The 18,618-nt window shown below is 29.9% G+C and overlaps 3 protein-coding genes across 3 annotated transcripts in view; 2 read left to right on the top strand and 1 right to left on the bottom strand.

Moving 5' to 3' along the window:
• LOC123684447 (cholecystokinin receptor-like) overlaps positions 1-18,618 on the top strand; it is a 128,897-nt gene that overhangs the window by 52,009 nt on the left and 58,270 nt on the right. The window lies entirely within an intron of this gene.
• On the bottom strand, positions 5,421-6,092 carry LOC123684448. Its single transcript, XM_045623720.1, has one exon. It carries the CDS (start codon positions 6,089-6,091, stop codon positions 5,468-5,470), a length of 624 nt encoding a protein of 207 aa, XP_045479676.1. The 5' UTR covers position 6,092; the 3' UTR covers positions 5,421-5,467.
• LOC123684449 lies at positions 9,887-10,776 on the top strand. The gene has a single exon (XM_045623721.1). The coding sequence runs from the start codon at positions 10,167-10,169 to the stop codon at positions 10,752-10,754; it is 588 nt and encodes a 195-aa protein (XP_045479677.1). The 5' UTR covers positions 9,887-10,166; the 3' UTR covers positions 10,755-10,776.

Raw genomic sequence — 18,618 nt, 5'->3', positions numbered from 1 at the left:
GTATTTCCATCTCTGATTGGTTCAGAGGATTGGAGGATAGTCGAAGTTATGGCTAGTGCAAATGTGATCCTCGTCCTTCGCTTTTGAGAATTCAGCACTCTATACTCTTCTATAGTGTATCCAAAGTCACTTGGACGAAGCCAGAATATTTTGATCATGCAAGATTCTTTAGTAAAATTTGCCACGTAGTCAAATGATAAAGACCAACAGGTTGAGAATGGCGACGTATCAACATTTCTTCTTCTTCATTGCAGGCTATAGCAGCAATATACCCTTCCATTTACGCACATTTCTTCATATTGTTGATGGTTTTGAATGAAGACGAACAATTAGTGCGAAAACGATCAATAACTGCTCGAATTACTTTCTTACCGGGTCGTTTATGTTAATCGAAAAAAGGACGAAGTGCTCTATGAACTTGATTTTTTCAAGGTAAATTTCAACAATTTATAAGCATTTTTTTGGCGTTAAACAATTCATTCCGACTCTCGATTTTTTTATATAGTGATATGTTGAGTCATTGTTTTATGCGGAGAAACCAGCAACTCATGGAAGCCAATATTCAAAACACTATTGTCGCTATTCGGCAAGAATTATCGGAAGAAGTAGTAAAAATTGAAATGATCGAATGAACTATGTATCTCGTAGCCGCGGAAATCAAAATGAAAAAATTAACACCATGAAATTATCTACCAGATTTTAATAATAGAAAATAAATTTCAACAATATTTCTGTCTGTAATATTATTATTCGAAATTTTCAAGCTCAAAAAAACACTCATTATAACTATTATAACAACTAGAGGAATATAAATAATATTATTGAAACAGCGGAAATATGAACACATTGTCCGTATTGTAATCAAATTTTTTTTTCTGGCTGAAACAATATCGTTCTGAAAATGGAAAAATATTGGATTGTGTATTTATGAATTTATCGGATCGGTTACGTTGCTAAGGGCCTTGTTAGTATGATGAACTGGTTTAATTTTCGCGTTTTATCATAAATAAAATTGATGAAATGTCAAACTATCTGACAACTCAAAGGGTGAAAAACCGTGATTATTCGTTTTTGGCAAAACCTAAGCTGCTCACACTAAAGCGTATGAAGACTTTCAGGAGTGGCGAACAAAAAATTTGATTGACGATGTCGCTTTTGATGATGACTAATCCAGAAAAAATATTCACCAAACACTTTATATTTGTTGCTGCGATTAGAAAACCCCACATTAACATAGTAAATTATGACGTTTTATATTTCCCTTGGGACCATATAATAAGTCTCATATCTCCCTTGGGGCAAAATGATATTACGTTTTGTTTTATATTTTCCTGTGGACTATATGGTATAACATTTCATAATTCCGTTCGGACAATATGGTATGACGTTTTATATTTTTCTTGGGTCAATATGATATGACGTTTCGTTTTTTCCTTGGGACAATATGGTATGACGTTTCGTTTTTCCCTTGGGACAATATGGTATGACGTTTCATTTCTCCCTTGGGATAATATGATATGACGTTTCATATTTCCCTTGGGACAATATGATATGAATATTTAATGGATTCGGTCCTTACTTGGCGGAAATTCATTATAAATAAAATAAAACGAAGGAAGATCTTTCAATAAAAGGATAAAGGAACACCAAAAGAGTTATACATCTGATAGTTCGTTTTCAACCTACGCGAATCACTTAAAAGAATGGGACCATACCTTCAATAATAACTTTAAAATTCTTCATTTAGAAAACAAGAGCTTAAGACTAACACTCTTAGAATCCCTAGAAATAAACAGGTTTAATACCCAAAATATTCTGTTGAACGAACAAACGGATGTAAACTCATCCCCTTTATTGAATTTCTTCCGATAGTTTGGAAATCCCAGGCGGTAAATGGTCCAATATAACTTTGTAATTTATACCCTTTCGAATATTTTTGTGTCAATTTTGTTCCTATATAATATTCCGAAAACCTTTGTACTCTTATCAGTTCAGAAATGTAGCCTGATGAAGCCACAGTGTGGCGAAACAATTGTTGCAAACAATTAAATAACATAGTGGAAATTACTTCGTTTTATTTTATTTAATATGATATGACGTTTTATATTTCCTTTAGGCCAATATAATATGACGTTTCATTTCTCCCTTGGGATAATATGATATGACGTTTCATATTTCCCTTGGGACAAAATGATATGACGTTTCATACTTTCTTGAAATGTTAATCTATCCAGTTTGGGTATGTTTTTTGTCTCTTTCGAAGTGGAAAAAATAAATGATAAGGAAAGCTTTGGTCTAGTTATACAGTGATAGCAAATATCGCTCAGAGTTATATGAAGATATTAAGAAAGGTTTTATCCTTGAAATGAAATCATAATTAATCTGATTGATGACAATAATCAATTCAATATATTCACTACAAATCTCTGAATATTTGTGATGAACTTTTGAAATTTTGACTAGTAGTTCCCTATAGCCGTAAGAGTACTTCAATATCAAGAATAGTTCAATTCAAAAAGATCTTCACTGAAAAATGTCGAACGTCCCAGGAAACAAAAAATTGGAATTGAATCATTTATTTTTAAATTATTGAGAGTGAATTCCCAATTTTCATCAAACGATTACTCGATAATTTCACGCTTACTGTTCACTCCATCTTCAGATAGTTCTAAAGCTGTGGGGCTGGGAGAGATTGCAGGCTTTTTGAAGGACTAAGGATAGAATTTGGAAATCTCCCAGTATTCCCCCCTTTGGAGGAGATTACCAACCCTAATCCTTCGTTTGAAGGATACTCATAATTTCTTATGAAGCCATTTCATGCCAAGTTACCCTTAACTCTGTGCGTTTATATACCGCTGATTCATTTTCAGAGAGGAGTTGAATTTGACTAAGCAATTGCAGAAGTGGAAACTGAATTCGTCCACTTCCCTACTTTTTTATATTTCATAGTGTCAACATTGAGTTTTTTCGTAATGTCTTTTGCTCTCTTGAAAAGGAGGATTATGCCTTCTTTCATGAAATTCCTGTCAAGGCGAAAAAAAAATTCTCAAGTTGAATGGGGTCCAGGAGTGCTGATTTTTTTTCTGCGAATTGAAGCGTTTACGCGATGAACAGCAGATGCTGAGGAAGTTCGTTGAAAGAACTCTTTTTATCGCCCATTTATCTCTGAATTTTTTCTGAAGTATTTTCTGGATTGAGAACCGATTCATATTGAATGACTAGATATTCAGGGTTAGAACTATTTAGGATGCACTAGAGGGATATCGAAAACCGTTAGGGATACAGGGTGGATTAAATCACAAAAAAAGTTGCGTTATTCAAGGATGAGTGTGTTGGTGTGGACATATCTAAAATATCTCCAATGGTTCCCGAGATATTTTTCTTGATCATTTCGAATGAACTTATTCGATTCGCCTAAAATTTAGCATTTAACAATAATAACAATAACAATAACAACATTTATTGATCTCTTAAGACATTATAAAATGTATGAGATAAGTCACATCATAGAGAAAGAAGAAAAGAAAAATAAACAAATGAATTACAATTCAGTATAATATATAGCAACAATAATAATAGAACAAATGCCTAACAATTCAGAGGAGAAACATGGAAATATTCGTTTATGCTATAAAAACATTTTCCAAGCAATAAAGACTTTATTCTCTTTTTGAAACTTGTACGATCTAAAAATTTGATTGATTCAGGCAATTTATTGAACAATTTTAGTCCTTAATAAGTAGGTGAATTTTCGAATTTGGATGTGCTGTGCTTAGGCAGAGAGAGTATAGCAGTGTTTCTAGTAGCATAGCTGTGATAACTAGAAAGTTTTTCGAAAGATGCATAATGATCCCTGATATGTACAAGAGACTTATAAATATAGACACATGGAACGGTCAAGATGCCATTTTTAATGAAAAATGGTTTACAGGAGGAACGTGGATCCATGCCAAAAATCAGCCGAAGTAGATTAGATGTAGTTAGATGTAATATATTAATTTCAAGTCTCATTGTGAATTTTATGTTGAAGGCATTACCGGAATCAGAGAATATCACAAAGAAAAATTGAAAAAAATGCCATATTACAGCTTAAGACGTTTTGAATTCGTGTGGCTCGCAAAAGCCACTTCAGTGTGTCTCTTACTTATTCGATATTATTGTAGATCAATATTTTTGAATCTGCGTTGTTTTGAACTTGTCTGCTATTTTTCTCATCAAGAAATTACACACTGGTATGATTTAATAATCATTTTTAATGTGGTAATTTTTTGTGAATCGTTTTTTGATGCTTCATATGGAGTAGTCTCTGTATTAACGTCATATCACGATGCGTTCCGACAAGTTCTGCCAGACAGATTATTAGGGTGAGTTCCGAACACAAGATAGTTCTGGGGAGTTGTTCTACGATGAGTTTATCTTTCAAACATTTTGCGCCGTCAGGGCATTACTTGTGTTATCAGTGAACTATTGAAACCATTAGGGCTTGTGAATTATTTCCGTGATGCGCTACGCCTCGCAACTGAATAACCAACCGGAAGTAATGTTTTGAGAGAAAATATTATTGATAAAATTCATATTGGAATGCATTCATAGGGATTTTCCATAGTAATATCGAAAAATCTTGAAATATAGTGCATTCATATGTAATGAAATCATTGTACCATACATATTTTGTTGATTTTCATGGAATATGCTGTGAAATATGTTATTTCACACGAGAGAGAAGATCCTTTCATCAACAGAATTTCATCTGGGTATGATCAAAGAACCATCTAATGGATTTTGCTCATTAACGAATGGCAAGATGTTTGTACCCTAAAGTTTTACTTTCGAATTGACGACAGGCAGAATCGATTTTGAACTCGAATTGTTCATCAGTCAGTAGAATTTAATCGTTTTCGAGCACTTTCTTCCCAATGTTCAAAATAGACGACATATTTTTCAGCAAAATTATATCTATCTATTATATCTGGTCCCTTGAGATAAGCGCTCAAAAACATTTAGTAAGCAGCTAGATAATTATCTAATTGGGATCAGCGTCAAAAAATTCAAGATTTCCATATTGGCGATTGATTGTTTGATTTAGAAGATCCAACCTATACAAAAAAAAGTCTGTCATAAGATTAACATCACGAAATTATATTGGGAATATCCCCTTCAATGTTTAATACATTCATTCAGGAGAAAGAAAATTATGTGATACCAATAAAATTTATTATTCTGCTGAATTGATAGAACCTAGGTCAACAGTTATCATTCAAATAAACAATCACTCTAAGTTATTATTGAATTTGGAAACTATCCACTCACCGTTTTAGGTCTTTTCATGATTACTGTTATATAAGAGATGCACAATTATTTAGGATTTGCAGCGAAATCATTTCGATCTCAAGTAAGGACACAAAATTATTCTATTAATATGCAATGATTTAAACTTTTTATTCAGAATGGTATATTACAAATGCTTTCATTTCAAAGATTTCTCAACTTTCTTCACAGTTTCATCTACGATCTTTCCAATGTTCTTAGCTCCATCAACAATTGATTTCAGCACAACTTTTCCACTGGCTTCAAGGTCGGTCCTCAACTTCTCAGCACTAGGTTGCACTGCTTTGACTACTTTGTTGACTTGTTCGATGGCTTCGTTGAGGTTCTTCTCTAGGGCTTTTGTTACTTCTTCTACCTTCTTGGTTGCTTCAGGTCCAGCCAATTTCTTCAGAGATTCGGAAGTTTTGATCAGTTCTGTTTTCACCTGTTTGATCACCTTGTCTAATTCTGGTTTGTTTGCATCAACGTCCTTCTTCACTTGTTCAACGAAACTATCGATGTTGGCTGCAACTTTTTTGGCATCGATCTCGATGGTTTGGATTACTTTTTCGGAGCTGAGGGTACTGATTCCAGTGGCGTCGGCGAAACTTTTGACAACATTGCGGGCATCTTCGGCGAGAGTTTCAAAAACTGATTTTTGCACAGGGACTACCTTTGCGGTGGTCATTGATGCCTGGAAGGCGATCAAGCACAAGATTGTGGTAGCGATGAACTTGTTCATGTTGATGATGCTTGAATTACAAACCAGGAAGAACTGATTCATCTACTGTTAAACCTCGGATTATATACTCTCCCTTTATCAGTTTAAACTCGGTAAGTTGTTATCTACGGATTCTGTCATTTGTTTGACGTGAAAGAATTCCAAACTTCTTCGACGCCATTCGATCCATTATCGATATCTTTTAAGGTAGGATGTCTTGTTCCGCTTTATCTTCAGGGGACATTTTTGAAGAGTATTAATCTGGGGAGGCTTTTATTTTGATGGAATATAAATGTGGAATAGTATAACAAATTCTGATATCTTCATGAAAGAAAAATGTGAATTTATCTATTGGTATTTTGATTGATAATACATTTAAAGTGTATAAGGATCAAATAAAAAAAAAATCGTAACTCAAAAAACTATAGTTTCGAGTCCCGCCGCATTTTTATCAATTGAGATTTTTTTCGTGAAAAGGTACTAAGATATTGTGAGAGAAAAAAAACTGTCATTGCTTTCTATTAGATTATTGGTATTTCAAAACTGAATATTTATAGGTACTAGACAGATTTAAAAAATTTGTTATTGCAATACTGAAATCTTAGAATATATTAGCACAACATTTTTTTTATGCAGCATTGTTTCAATGGAATTTGCTGATATTAATTTTTTTTTCTCGGAACTATTCTGTTCATTATATTTTTTCAAGAGAGATATATGAAATTCAGATTCACTGATCAGGGCGTACTACACGATTATGATGACAAAATTTTACACTCTTGTGTATAATTTCCTTTTATGGGGTAAAAAAAACCTCACTCCTTTTTGTGTAGTCAGCAATATGGTGTTTTTCATCGATTTTAAAATTGTTATTTCATATCTACAAGTGAAATCTCCACACGATTGGATCTGTTAACAAGAAATATTAGTTTTTCTCTTTCAATTTTTCTTTGCAATTTTCTCTGCTCCAGATGAATTAACCAAATTTTCTCGAATCTTGAAATTGTTATCGCATATGTCATTGATCACGGAAATTTAGGGTGATTTTCCCTCATATTTCTGGTTTCTCATGACGCCTTCGATAAAGAATTTTGCATGAAGCTTGAGATTATTAATTCACATCTAAAAGCATTTTGAACGGTCATATTTATGAAACCACTAATAGAATTTTGACCTAAAAAAACTTCAATGAGTAATTTGATTTCCGAATTTCTCCCAGTTTCTGTATTGCTTAGTTCGAAAGTTATCATGATGTTCACGGCCGGCTAGACGGCCGGTATCACGTAAACGATATAATTATAATAAATATACCGACGAGGGATTTTAAATCTGAATGAAATTTTAAATTTTACATATGAACATTAAAAAATGTTGTATCAAGGAATATTATATTCGGTATAATCTCAGTAATATAATCTTCTATGCTCATGATCGTTTGTCGTCACTTTTTCATGGAATGTTCGCAAGCTGATAGAATCAATGTGGAATAGCAATCGATTTTATCCCTAATTTCAAGAAAAAATTTGATGAATGCCCTCAATGAACAGTCGTTCCTTCTTAATTTTGGTTGCTATTCTCCCAAAATGCTTATTCTAGATTTTAAAGGTCTAACATTGGGAAAATATATATAATACATAATTATTCTTGTGGAAATTTTTGTGAAACCAATACAGATCAGCCATGCAATATTTTTTCTAAAGAATCATATCACATTAAGTTCGAATCAATCAAAATTAATATCATCGCTAAATCCGAAGTACTCTATGAGAAGAATTACAAACAATGTTCGAAGAAAAGTTTTCCTAAGCGGTATGTAGATGTAAATAAATCGAAGAATTCGATAATGAACTAATTGTTTATATGATTGATAGTTATTTCCTTGTTTAAAAGTTAATTAATTGGTTGTTTATTTATTCATTTTGTACTTTGTGACAATTACTAGGGTATCAAGGTCTAGGGAATTCACAATATTTTATCAGCGATCCATAAAATCATGAAAGTATCTTAGCATGAATCATCTCTATAAACAATGTATAGAAACCAGTGAATTGACTACTACTGATGGAAGATATTCGTTATTATAAATTTTTGGTTTAATCTAATTACGAAACTTCAATCGCTTAAAAAATTTCATAAATATATTTTTTGTTAGAAAAAATATGAGAACAATATATTCAAATTTCGTTCAGACAATATTTTTCGAATCTTGGTCCGGAAATGGTCTAAAACGATAAGACTTATGACGAATCCGTGCTAAAATTCAATTCTGTCCATCTGTTCGGCCGATTACTAACACGATAACTATAGAACAAAAGATCCTAAAGACTCAAAATTGTTAGGGTAAAATATGACTGTTTAAAATTGTGTTCAATGGAGTTGGGATTTGGCAGTACATTGTATATAAAATAAAATAACTATATCGAGATTCCGTGGTGATAGCTTAATCAGAACAATAAAAAAGTTGAACAGGATCGAAAAAAAAATTAATATTGCAGTGACAAAAGATCTTAGGTGAGATTCTGCAAGTGAATATAAAAAACAATTCCAAGTTACATGCTTAATTTCGTACTGACAGCAAAACCAGAATCATCAAAAATTCAAGAAGAATATTGAAAAAAAAATGAGAAAAGCAGTAGCATGAAGTGATGAGCTTGTGAGGGCTAGTACATCCATGCGTAAATGGCACCCTTGGAGGCCACATATAAACAGTTAAGTGATCTTCATGTAACATTCTATACTGATTACATCATCAAAATTATAAAAATAGAATATTCGAAAAGAAATAACCAACATTTGCATGACTGCAAGTCCAATGGAGTTGAGATTTGGCAGTACATTGTATATAAAATAAAATAACTATATCGAGATTCCGTGGTGATAGCTTAATCAGAACAATAAAAAAGTTGAACAGGATCGAAAAAAGAAATTAATATTGCAGTGACAAAAGATCTTAGGTGATATTCTGCAAGTGAATATAAAAAACAATTCCAAGTTACATGCTTAATTTCGTACTGACAGCAAAACCAAAATCATCAAAAATTCAAGAAGAATATCGAAAAAAAAATGAGAAAAGCAGTAGCATGAAGTGATGAGCTTGTGAGGGCTAGTACATCCATGCGTAAATGGCACCCTTGGAGGCCACATATAAACAGTTAAGTGATCTTCATGTAACATTCTATACTGATTACATCATCAAAATTATAAAAATAGAATATTCGAAAAGAAATAACCAACATTTGCATGACTGCAAGTCCAATGGAGTTGGGATTTGGCAGTACATTGTATATAAAATAAAATAACTATATCGAGATTCCGTGGTGATAGCTTAATCAGAACAATAAAAAAGTTGAACAGGATCGAAAAAAGAAATTAATATTGCAGTGACAAAAGATCTTAGGTGATATTCTGCAAGTGAATATAAAAAACAATTCCAAGTTACATGCTTAATTTCGTACTGACAGCAAAACCAGAATTATCAAAAATTCAAGAAGAATATCGAAAAGAAAATGAGAAAAGCAGTAGCGAGAAGTGATGAGCTTGTGAGAGCTAGTATATCCAAGCGTAAATAGCACCCTTGGAGGCCACATATATATAGTTAAGTGACCTTCAAGGTGCATTGGCTAATTAATGAACGAGCGCTCAAAAACTCCTGACTCCCGCCATTGCTTTCCTCGTTTCCATTCAAAACTTACTAATAATTTCCTTAATTCAATATACCAATATGAGGAGTCATGGAACAATACTATTTTAAACAATAAATCATCTGAAATTTCACATCATTGATTTTAAAATTATGTTGAAACCATAATAATTCTTCAAATTTCATCGTGGAATGTTTGTCTTCAAAATCTATAGATCAAATAATCAGAAATGCGAGTAGATTCCTTAAGATGAATAACGAATAATCAAATAACATGGAAAGTGTTTTGATTTGAAAGAATGTGCAGACATACCTTTACCTAATTTCAGATAACATCCGATATGACTCTCGAAGGTATTCCATTTATGCCACTTTCTCTTAAGATAAAGTATAGGGCGATAAGAACTATTGACGAAGAAGGGGGTAGAAACGGCTCTTATACAGTCCAGTAGAAGCTGCAAAATATCCAGTTGCAAAACATCTTTGAAACGAAACAAGATGAATAAAATAAGCTTGTTAACAGTTTTCATCATTGTAGCACTTCAGAGCTCATTGCTCTGTGCTAAACCAGTGGAAACTACACATAAGTCGGTGGTGGAAAAACTTACTGAAGATGCCAACAACGTTGTGAAAAGTTTTTCTGATGCAACAGGATTCAGTGATGTGACATCGCAAAAAGTGATGGAAAAAATCAAAACCGATGCCAAAAAAGTCGCTTCCAGCATAGAAAGTTTCATGGATATAGTCAAGAAAGGTATCGAAGCTAACAAACCAGAGTTCCAGAAAGTAGTCAGTAATGTACAAACTCATCTTGCCAAGACATCGGACTCCTTGAAACAATTCGTTGGTCCTAACAACGTTAAGAAAGCAGAAGAATTGAAGGCAAGTTTCAATAAGAATTTAGAAGCCGCCATGGAACCCATTGATAAAGTAATCAAAGCTGTACAACCCAGTGCGCAAAAATTTAGGGATGATCTTGAAACCAGTGGAAAACATGTGTTGGACTCTATAATTGATGGTGCCACGAAAGTTGGAAAGGTTGTGAAAAATAGTGTTAATAATGTAGAAAAGAGTTTTAGGGAATAAATGTTATTATACAAACACTCAATACCCGTTTTTATTATTGAACATATATCAAATTCTTCTCCTTCATTCGATAATAAAGAAGAGAGGTAATATTTGAAAAGAATTATTTTATAGAATAATCATTTCATTCGAAAAATTTCGTGAAGGAAATTCTTTCGAAAAAAAGTCATATGCTCGATGAAAATATATAATTTACATTTTTAAGCTTTTGTGTCCTCTTAATATACATTCTAATGAATCATTTTTAACGCCTATTGAATGAAAATTCTTTCTATTGATCAAAACTTCTGTGAAAAAGGAATCGAATTATTGTATACTTCATTCTCCTTTCAAACCCGCTAACCGAAAAAAAAATTGAGGGAGATTACAATGAGATTTTTCAAAACATTTAATTGATCGAAAAGAAATAAGCATCGAAATTTCTCATTATGGGGTTCCTTGCCCCTGATCCAGTACATTTTAAGAAATATTCAAAAAACGAATTTCTCTGAATGAATTCAAATAAACAACTCTCAACGAGTTCTATTCATTTTTTCGAATGAATGATTTCATTTCATTTTATTTGACACTTATTTGATCCTGACATGCTTCTTGGGTGAAAAATTTAATACATTCAGTTATGTAGACATAGGAATAAACCTCGTGTTTGACCCTGTCTCAGGCACGTGCATGCAATTTTTGGTTCTACCCTTTACGAGAAAGATATGTTTACCATCGTTCAAAGTATTCATTGCGTATTCAAAAGACTGCCTTCATCATACAGAAATGATATTCATAACTCCTGAGGGAAATAGGATTATCTATTACTGCGAAAGGCCTACCAGGCTAGGGAATTTCGGAAATTTCCAGATCAATTTAAATTTTGCCCGTTTATACTGGGAAATATGGAAAATAAGGAATTGTAAATCGCAGTTCATAAATTTTTATTATAGAAAAGAAGAGAATTATAGTGAAGAATTCAGCAATTATGCAATTGATTGATTAAAAAATTTGAGTAGATTATCGAAAAAAATGCTATATATTTTAGTAACAATAAATCGGTATAGGTTAAATTTGCGTACTTATGACCATACAGTGTGTACATAAAGTACATTCTTCAGTAACATATAAATTCATTATTTAAAAAAGTTTTAAAACTACTTTTGGGAAAAAATATTTAATACATAATTATTCTTGTGGAAATCTTACGAAACCATCAGTACAGCCATGGAAATATTTCCAGATCAATTTAAATTTTGCCCGTTTATACTGGGAAATATGGAAAATAAGGAATTGTAAATCGCAGTTCATATATTTTTATTATAGAAAAGAAGAGAATTATAGTGAAGAATTCAGCAATTATGCAATTGATTGATTAAAAAATTTGAGTAGATTATCGAAAAAAATGCTATATATTTTAGTAACAATAAATCGGTTTAGGTTAAATTTGGGTACTTATGACCATACAGTGTGTACATAAAGTACATTCTTCAGTAACATATAAATTCATTATTTAAAAAAGTTTTAAAACTACTTTTGGGAAAAAATATTTAATACATAATTATTCTTGTGGAAATCTTACGAAACCATCAGTACAGCCATGGAAATATTTCCAGATCAATTTAAATTTTGCCCGTTTATACTGGGAAATATGGAAAATAAGGAATTGTAAATCGCAGTTCATAAATTTTTATTATAGGAAAGAAGAGAATTATAGTGGAGAATTCAGCAATTATGCAATTGATTGATTAAAAAATTTGAGTAGATTATCGAAAAAAATGCTATATATTTTAGTAACAATAAATCGGTTTAGGTTAAATTTGGGTACTTATGACCATACAGTGTGTACATAAAGTACATTCTTCAGTAACATATAAATTCATTATTTAAAAAAGTTTTAAAACTACTTTTGGGAAAAAATATTTAATACATAATTATTCTTGTGGAAATCTTACGAAACCATCAGTACAGCCATGGAAATATTTCCAGATCAATTTAAATTTTGCCCGTTTATACTGGGAAATATGGAAAATAAGGAATTGTAAATCGCAGTTCATATATTCTTATTATAGAAAAGAAGAAAATTATAGTGAAGAATTCAGCAATTATGCAATTGATTGATTAAAAAATTTGAGTAGATTATCGAAAAAAATGCTATATATTTTAGTAACAATAAATCGGTTTAGGTTAAATTTGGGTACTTATGACCATACAGTGTGTACATAAAGTACATTCTTCAGTAACATATAAATTCATTATTCAAAAAAGTTTTGAAACTACTTTTGGGAAAAAATATTTAATACATAATTATTCGTGTGGAAATCTTACGAAACCATCAGTACAGCCATGGAAATATTTCCAGATCAATTTAAATTTTGCCCGTTTATACTGGGAAATATGGAAAATAAGGAATTGTAAATCGCAGTTCATATATTCTTATTATAGAAAAGAAGAGAATTATAGTGAAGAATTCAGCAATTATGCAATTGATTGATTAAAAAATTTGAGTAGATTATCGAAAAAAATGCTATATATTTTAGTAACAATAAATCGGTTTAGGTTAAATTTGGGTACTTATGACCATACAGTATGTACATAAAGTACATTCTTCAGTAACATATAAATTCATTATTTAAAAAAGTTTTAAAACTACTTTTGGGAAAAAATATTTAATACATAATTATTCTTGTGGAAATCTTACGAAACCATCAGTACAGCCATGGAAATATTTCCAGATCAATTTAAATTTTGCCCGTTTATACTGGGAAATATGGAAAATAAGGAATTGTAAATCGCAGTTCATATATTTTTATTATAGAAAAGAAGAGAATTATAGTGAAGAATTCAGCAATTATGCAATTGATTGATTAAAAAATTTGAGTAGATTATCGAAAAAAATGCTATATATTTTAGTAACAATAAATCGGTTTAGGTTAAATTTGGGTACTTATGACCATACAGTGTTTACATAAAGTACATTCTTCAGTAACATATAAATTCATTATTTAAAAAAGTTTTAAATCTACTTTTGGGAAAAAATATTTAATACATAATTATTCTTGTGGAAATCTTACGAAACCATCAGTACAGCCATGGAAATATTTCCAGATCAATTTAAATTTTGCCCGTTTATACTGGGAAATATGGAAAATAAGGAATTGTAAATCGCAGTTCATATATTTTTATTATAGAAAAGAAGAAAATTATAGTGAAGAATTCAGCAATTATGCAATTGATTGATTAAAAAATTTGAGTAGATTATCGAAAAAAATGCTTTATTTTTTAGTAACAATAAATCGGTTTAGGTTAAATTTGGGTACTTATGACCATACAGTGTGTACATAAAGTACATTCTTCAGTAACATATAAATTCATTATTTAAAAAAGTTTTGAAACTACTTTTGGGAAAAAATATTTAATACATAATTATTCGTGTGGAAATCTTACGAAACCATCAGTACAGCCATGGAAATATTTCCAGATCAATTTAAATTTTGCCCGTTTATACTGGGAAATATGGAAAATAAGGAATTGTAAATCGCAGTTCATAAATTTTTATTATAGGAAAGAAGAGAACTATAGTGAAGAATTCAGCAATTATGCAATTGATTGATTAAAAAATTTGAGTAGATTATCGAAAAAAATGCTATATATTTTAGTAACAATAAATCGGTATAGGTTAAATTTGGGTACTTATGACCATACAGTGTGTACATAAAGTACATTCTTCAGTAACATATAAATTCATTATTTAAAAAAGTTTTAAAACTACTTTTGGGAAAAAATATTTAATACATAATTATTCTTGTGGAAATCTTACGAAACCATCAGTACAGCCATGGAAATATTTCCAGATCAATTTAAATTTTGCCCGTTTATACTGGGAAATATGGAAAATAAGGAATTGTAAATCGCAGTTCATATATTTTTATTATAGAAAAGAAGAGAATTATAGTGAAGAATTCAGCAATTATGCAATTGATTGATTAAAAAATTTGAGTAGATTATCGAAAAAAATGCTTTATTTTTTAGTAACAATAAATCGGTTTAGGTTAAATTTGGGTACTTATGACCATACAGTGTGTACATAAAGTACATTCTTCAGTAACATATAAATTCATTATTTAAAAAAGTTTTGAAACTACTTTTGGGAAAAAATATTTAATACATAATTATTCGTGTGGAAATCTTACGAAACCATCAGTACAGCCATGGAAATATTTCCAGATCAATTTAAATTTTGCCCGTTTATACTGGGAAATATGGAAAATAAGGAATTGTAAATCGCAGTTCATAAATTTTTATTATAGGAAAGAAGAGAACTATAGTGAAGAATTCAGCAATTATGCAATTGATTGATTAAAAAATTTGAGTAGATTATCGAAAAAAATGCTATATATTTTAGTAACAATAAATCGGTATAGGTTAAATTTGGGTACTTATGACCATACAGTGTGTACATAAAGTACATTCTTCAGTAACATATAAATTCATTATTTAAAAAAGTTTTAAAACTACTTTTGGGAAAAAATATTTAATACATAATTATTCTTGTGGAAATCTTACGAAACCATCAGTACAGCCATGGAAATATTTCCAGATCAATTTAAATTTTGCCCGTTTATACTGGGAAATATGGAAAATAAGGAATTGTAAATCGCAGTTCATATATTTTTATTATAGAAAAGAAGAGAATTATAGTGAAGAATTCAGCAATTATGCAATTGATTGATTAAAAAATTTGAGTAGATTATCGAAAAAAATGCTATATATTTTAGTAACAATAAATCGGTATAGGTTAAATTTGGGTACTTATGACCATACAGTGTGTACATAAAGTACATTCTTCAGTAACATATAAATTCATTATTTAAAAAAGTTTTAAATCTACTTTTGGGAAAAAATATTTAATACATAATTATTCTTGTGGAAATCTTACGAAACCATCAGTACAGCCATGGAAATATTTCCAGATCAATTTAAATTTTGCCCGTTTATACTGGGAAATATGGAAAATAAGGAATTGTAAATCGCAGTTCATATATTTTTATTATAGAAAAGAAGAGAATTATAGTGAAGAATTCAGCAATTATGCAATTGATTGATTAAAAAATTTGAGTAGATTATCGAAAAAAATGCTATATATTTTAGTAACAATAAATCGGTATAGGTTAAATTTGGGTACTTATGACCATACAGTGTGTACATAAAGTACATTCTTCAGTAACATATAAATTCATTATTTAAAAAAGTTTTAAAACTACTTTTGGGAAAAAATATTTAATACATAATTATTCTTGTGGAAATCTTACGAAACCATCAGTACAGCCATGGAAATATTTCCAGATCAATTTAAATTTTGCCCGTTTATACTGGGAAATATGGAAAATAAGGAATTGTAAATCGCAGTTCATATATTTTTATTATAGAAAAGAAGAGAATTATAGTGAAGAATTCAGCAATTATGCAATTGATTGATTAAAAAATTTGAGTAGATTATCGAAAAAAATGCTATATATTTTAGTAACAATAAATCGGTATAGGTTAAATTTGGGTACTTATGACCATACAGTGTGTACATAAAGTACATTCTTCAGTAACATATAAATTCATTATTTAAAAAAGTTTTAAAACTACTTTTGGGAAAAAATATTTAATACATAATTATTCTTGTGGAAATCTTACGAAACCATCAGTACAGCCATGGAAATATTTCCAGATCAATTTAAATTTTGCCCGTTTATACTGGGAAATATGGAAAATAAGGAATTGTAAATCGCAGTTCATATATTTTTATTATAGAAAAGAAGAGAATTATAGTGAAGAATTCAGCAATTATGCAATTGATTGATTAAAAAATTTGAGTAGATTATCGAAAAAAATGCTATATATTTTAGTAACAATAAATCGGTTTAGGTTAAATTTGGGTACTTATGACCATACAGTATGTACATAAAGTACATTCTTCAGTAACATATAAATTCATTATTTAAAAAAGTTTTAAAACTACTTTTGGGAAAAAATATTTAATACATAATTATTCTTGTGGAAATCTTACGAAACCATCAGTACAGCCATGGAAATATTTCCAGATCAATTTAAATTTTGCCCGTTTATACTGGGAAATATGGAAAATAAGGAATTGTAAATCGCAGTTCATATATTTTTATTATAGAAAAGAAGAGAATTATAGTGAAGAATTCAGCAATTATGCAATTGATTGATTAAAAAATTTGAGTAGATTATCGAAAAAAATGCTATATATTTTAGTAACAATAAATCGGTATAGGTTAAATTTGGGTACTTATGACCATACAGTGTGTACATAAAGTACATTCTTCAGTAACATATAAATTCATTATTTAAAAAAGTTTTAAAACTACTTTTGGGAAAAAATATTTAATACATAATTATTCTTGTGGAAATCTTACGAAACCATCAGTACAGCCATGGAAATATTTCCAGATCAATTTAAATTTTGCCCGTTTATACTGGGAAATATGGAAAATAAGGAATTGTAAATCGCAGTTCATATATTTTTATTATAGAAAAGAAGAGAATTATAGTGAAGAATTCAGCAATTATGCAATTGATTGATTAAAAAATTTGAGTAGATTATCGAAAAAAATGCTTTATTTTTTAGTAACAATAAATCGGTTTAGGTTAAATTTGGGTACTTATGACCATACAGTGTGTACATAAAGTACATTCTTCAGTAACATATAAATTCATTATTTAAAAAAGTTTTGAAACTACTTTTGGGAAAAAATATTTAATACATAATTATTCGTGTGGAAATCTTACGAAACCATCAGTACAGCCATGGAAATATTTCCAGATCAATTTAAATTTTGCCCGTTTATACTGGGAAATATGGAAAATAAGGAATTGTAAATCGCAGTTCATAAATTTTTATTATAGGAAAGAAGAGAACTATAGTGAAGAATTCAGCAATTATGCAATTGATTGATTAAAAAATTTGAGTAGATTATCGAAAAAAATGCTATATATTTTAGTAACAATAAATCGGTATAGGTTAAATTTGGGTACTTATGACCATACAGTGTGTACATAAAGTACATTCTTCAGTAACATATAAATTCATTATTTAAAAAAGTTTTAAAACTACTTTTGGGAAAAAATATTTAATACATAATTATTCTTGTGGAAATCTTACGAAACCATCAGTACAGCCATGGAAATATTTCCAGATCAATTTAAATTTTGCCCGTTTATACTGGGAAATATGGAAAATAAGGAATTGTAAATCGCAGTTCATATATTTTTATTATAGAAAAGAAGAGAATTATAGTGAAGAATTCAGCAATTATGCAATTGATTGATTAAAAAATTTGAGTAGATTATCGAAAAAAATGCTATATATTTTAGTAACAATAAATCGGTATAGGTTAAATTTGGGTACTTATGACCATACAGTGTGTACATAAAGTACATTCTTCAGTAACATATAAATTCATTATTTAAAAAAGTTTTAAATCTACTTTTGGGAAAAAATATTTAATACATAATTATTCTTGTGGAAATCTTACGAAACCATCAGTACAGCCATGGAAATATTTCCAGATCAATTTAAATTTTGCCCGTTTATACTGGGAAATATGGAAAATAAGGAATTGTAAATCGCAGTTCATATATTTTTATTATAGAAAAGAAGAGAATTATAGTGAAGAATTCAGCAATTATGCAATTGATTGATTAAAAAATTTGAGTAGATTATCGAAAAAAATGCTATATATTTTAGTAACAATAAATCGGTATAGGTTAAATTTGGGTACTTATGACCATACAGTGTGTACATAAAGTACATTCTTCAGTAACATATAAATTCATTATTTAAAAAAGTTTTAAAACTACTTTTGGGAAA

This window comes from Harmonia axyridis, chromosome 7 (assembly GCF_914767665.1).
Source record: "Harmonia axyridis chromosome 7, icHarAxyr1.1, whole genome shotgun sequence".
Taxonomy (NCBI): Eukaryota; Metazoa; Arthropoda; class Insecta; order Coleoptera; family Coccinellidae; genus Harmonia; species Harmonia axyridis.
The sequence above is the reverse complement of the archived record's forward strand: the minus strand, read 5'-3'. Positions and strand labels throughout refer to the sequence as shown.

Coding starts and splice junctions, on each gene's coding strand:
- LOC123684448 (XM_045623720.1), bottom strand. CDS start 6,091: ATGAATCAGTTCTTCCTGGTTTGTAATTCAAGCATCATCAACATGAAC.
- LOC123684449 (XM_045623721.1), top strand. CDS start 10,167: ATGAATAAAATAAGCTTGTTAACAGTTTTCATCATTGTAGCACTTCAG.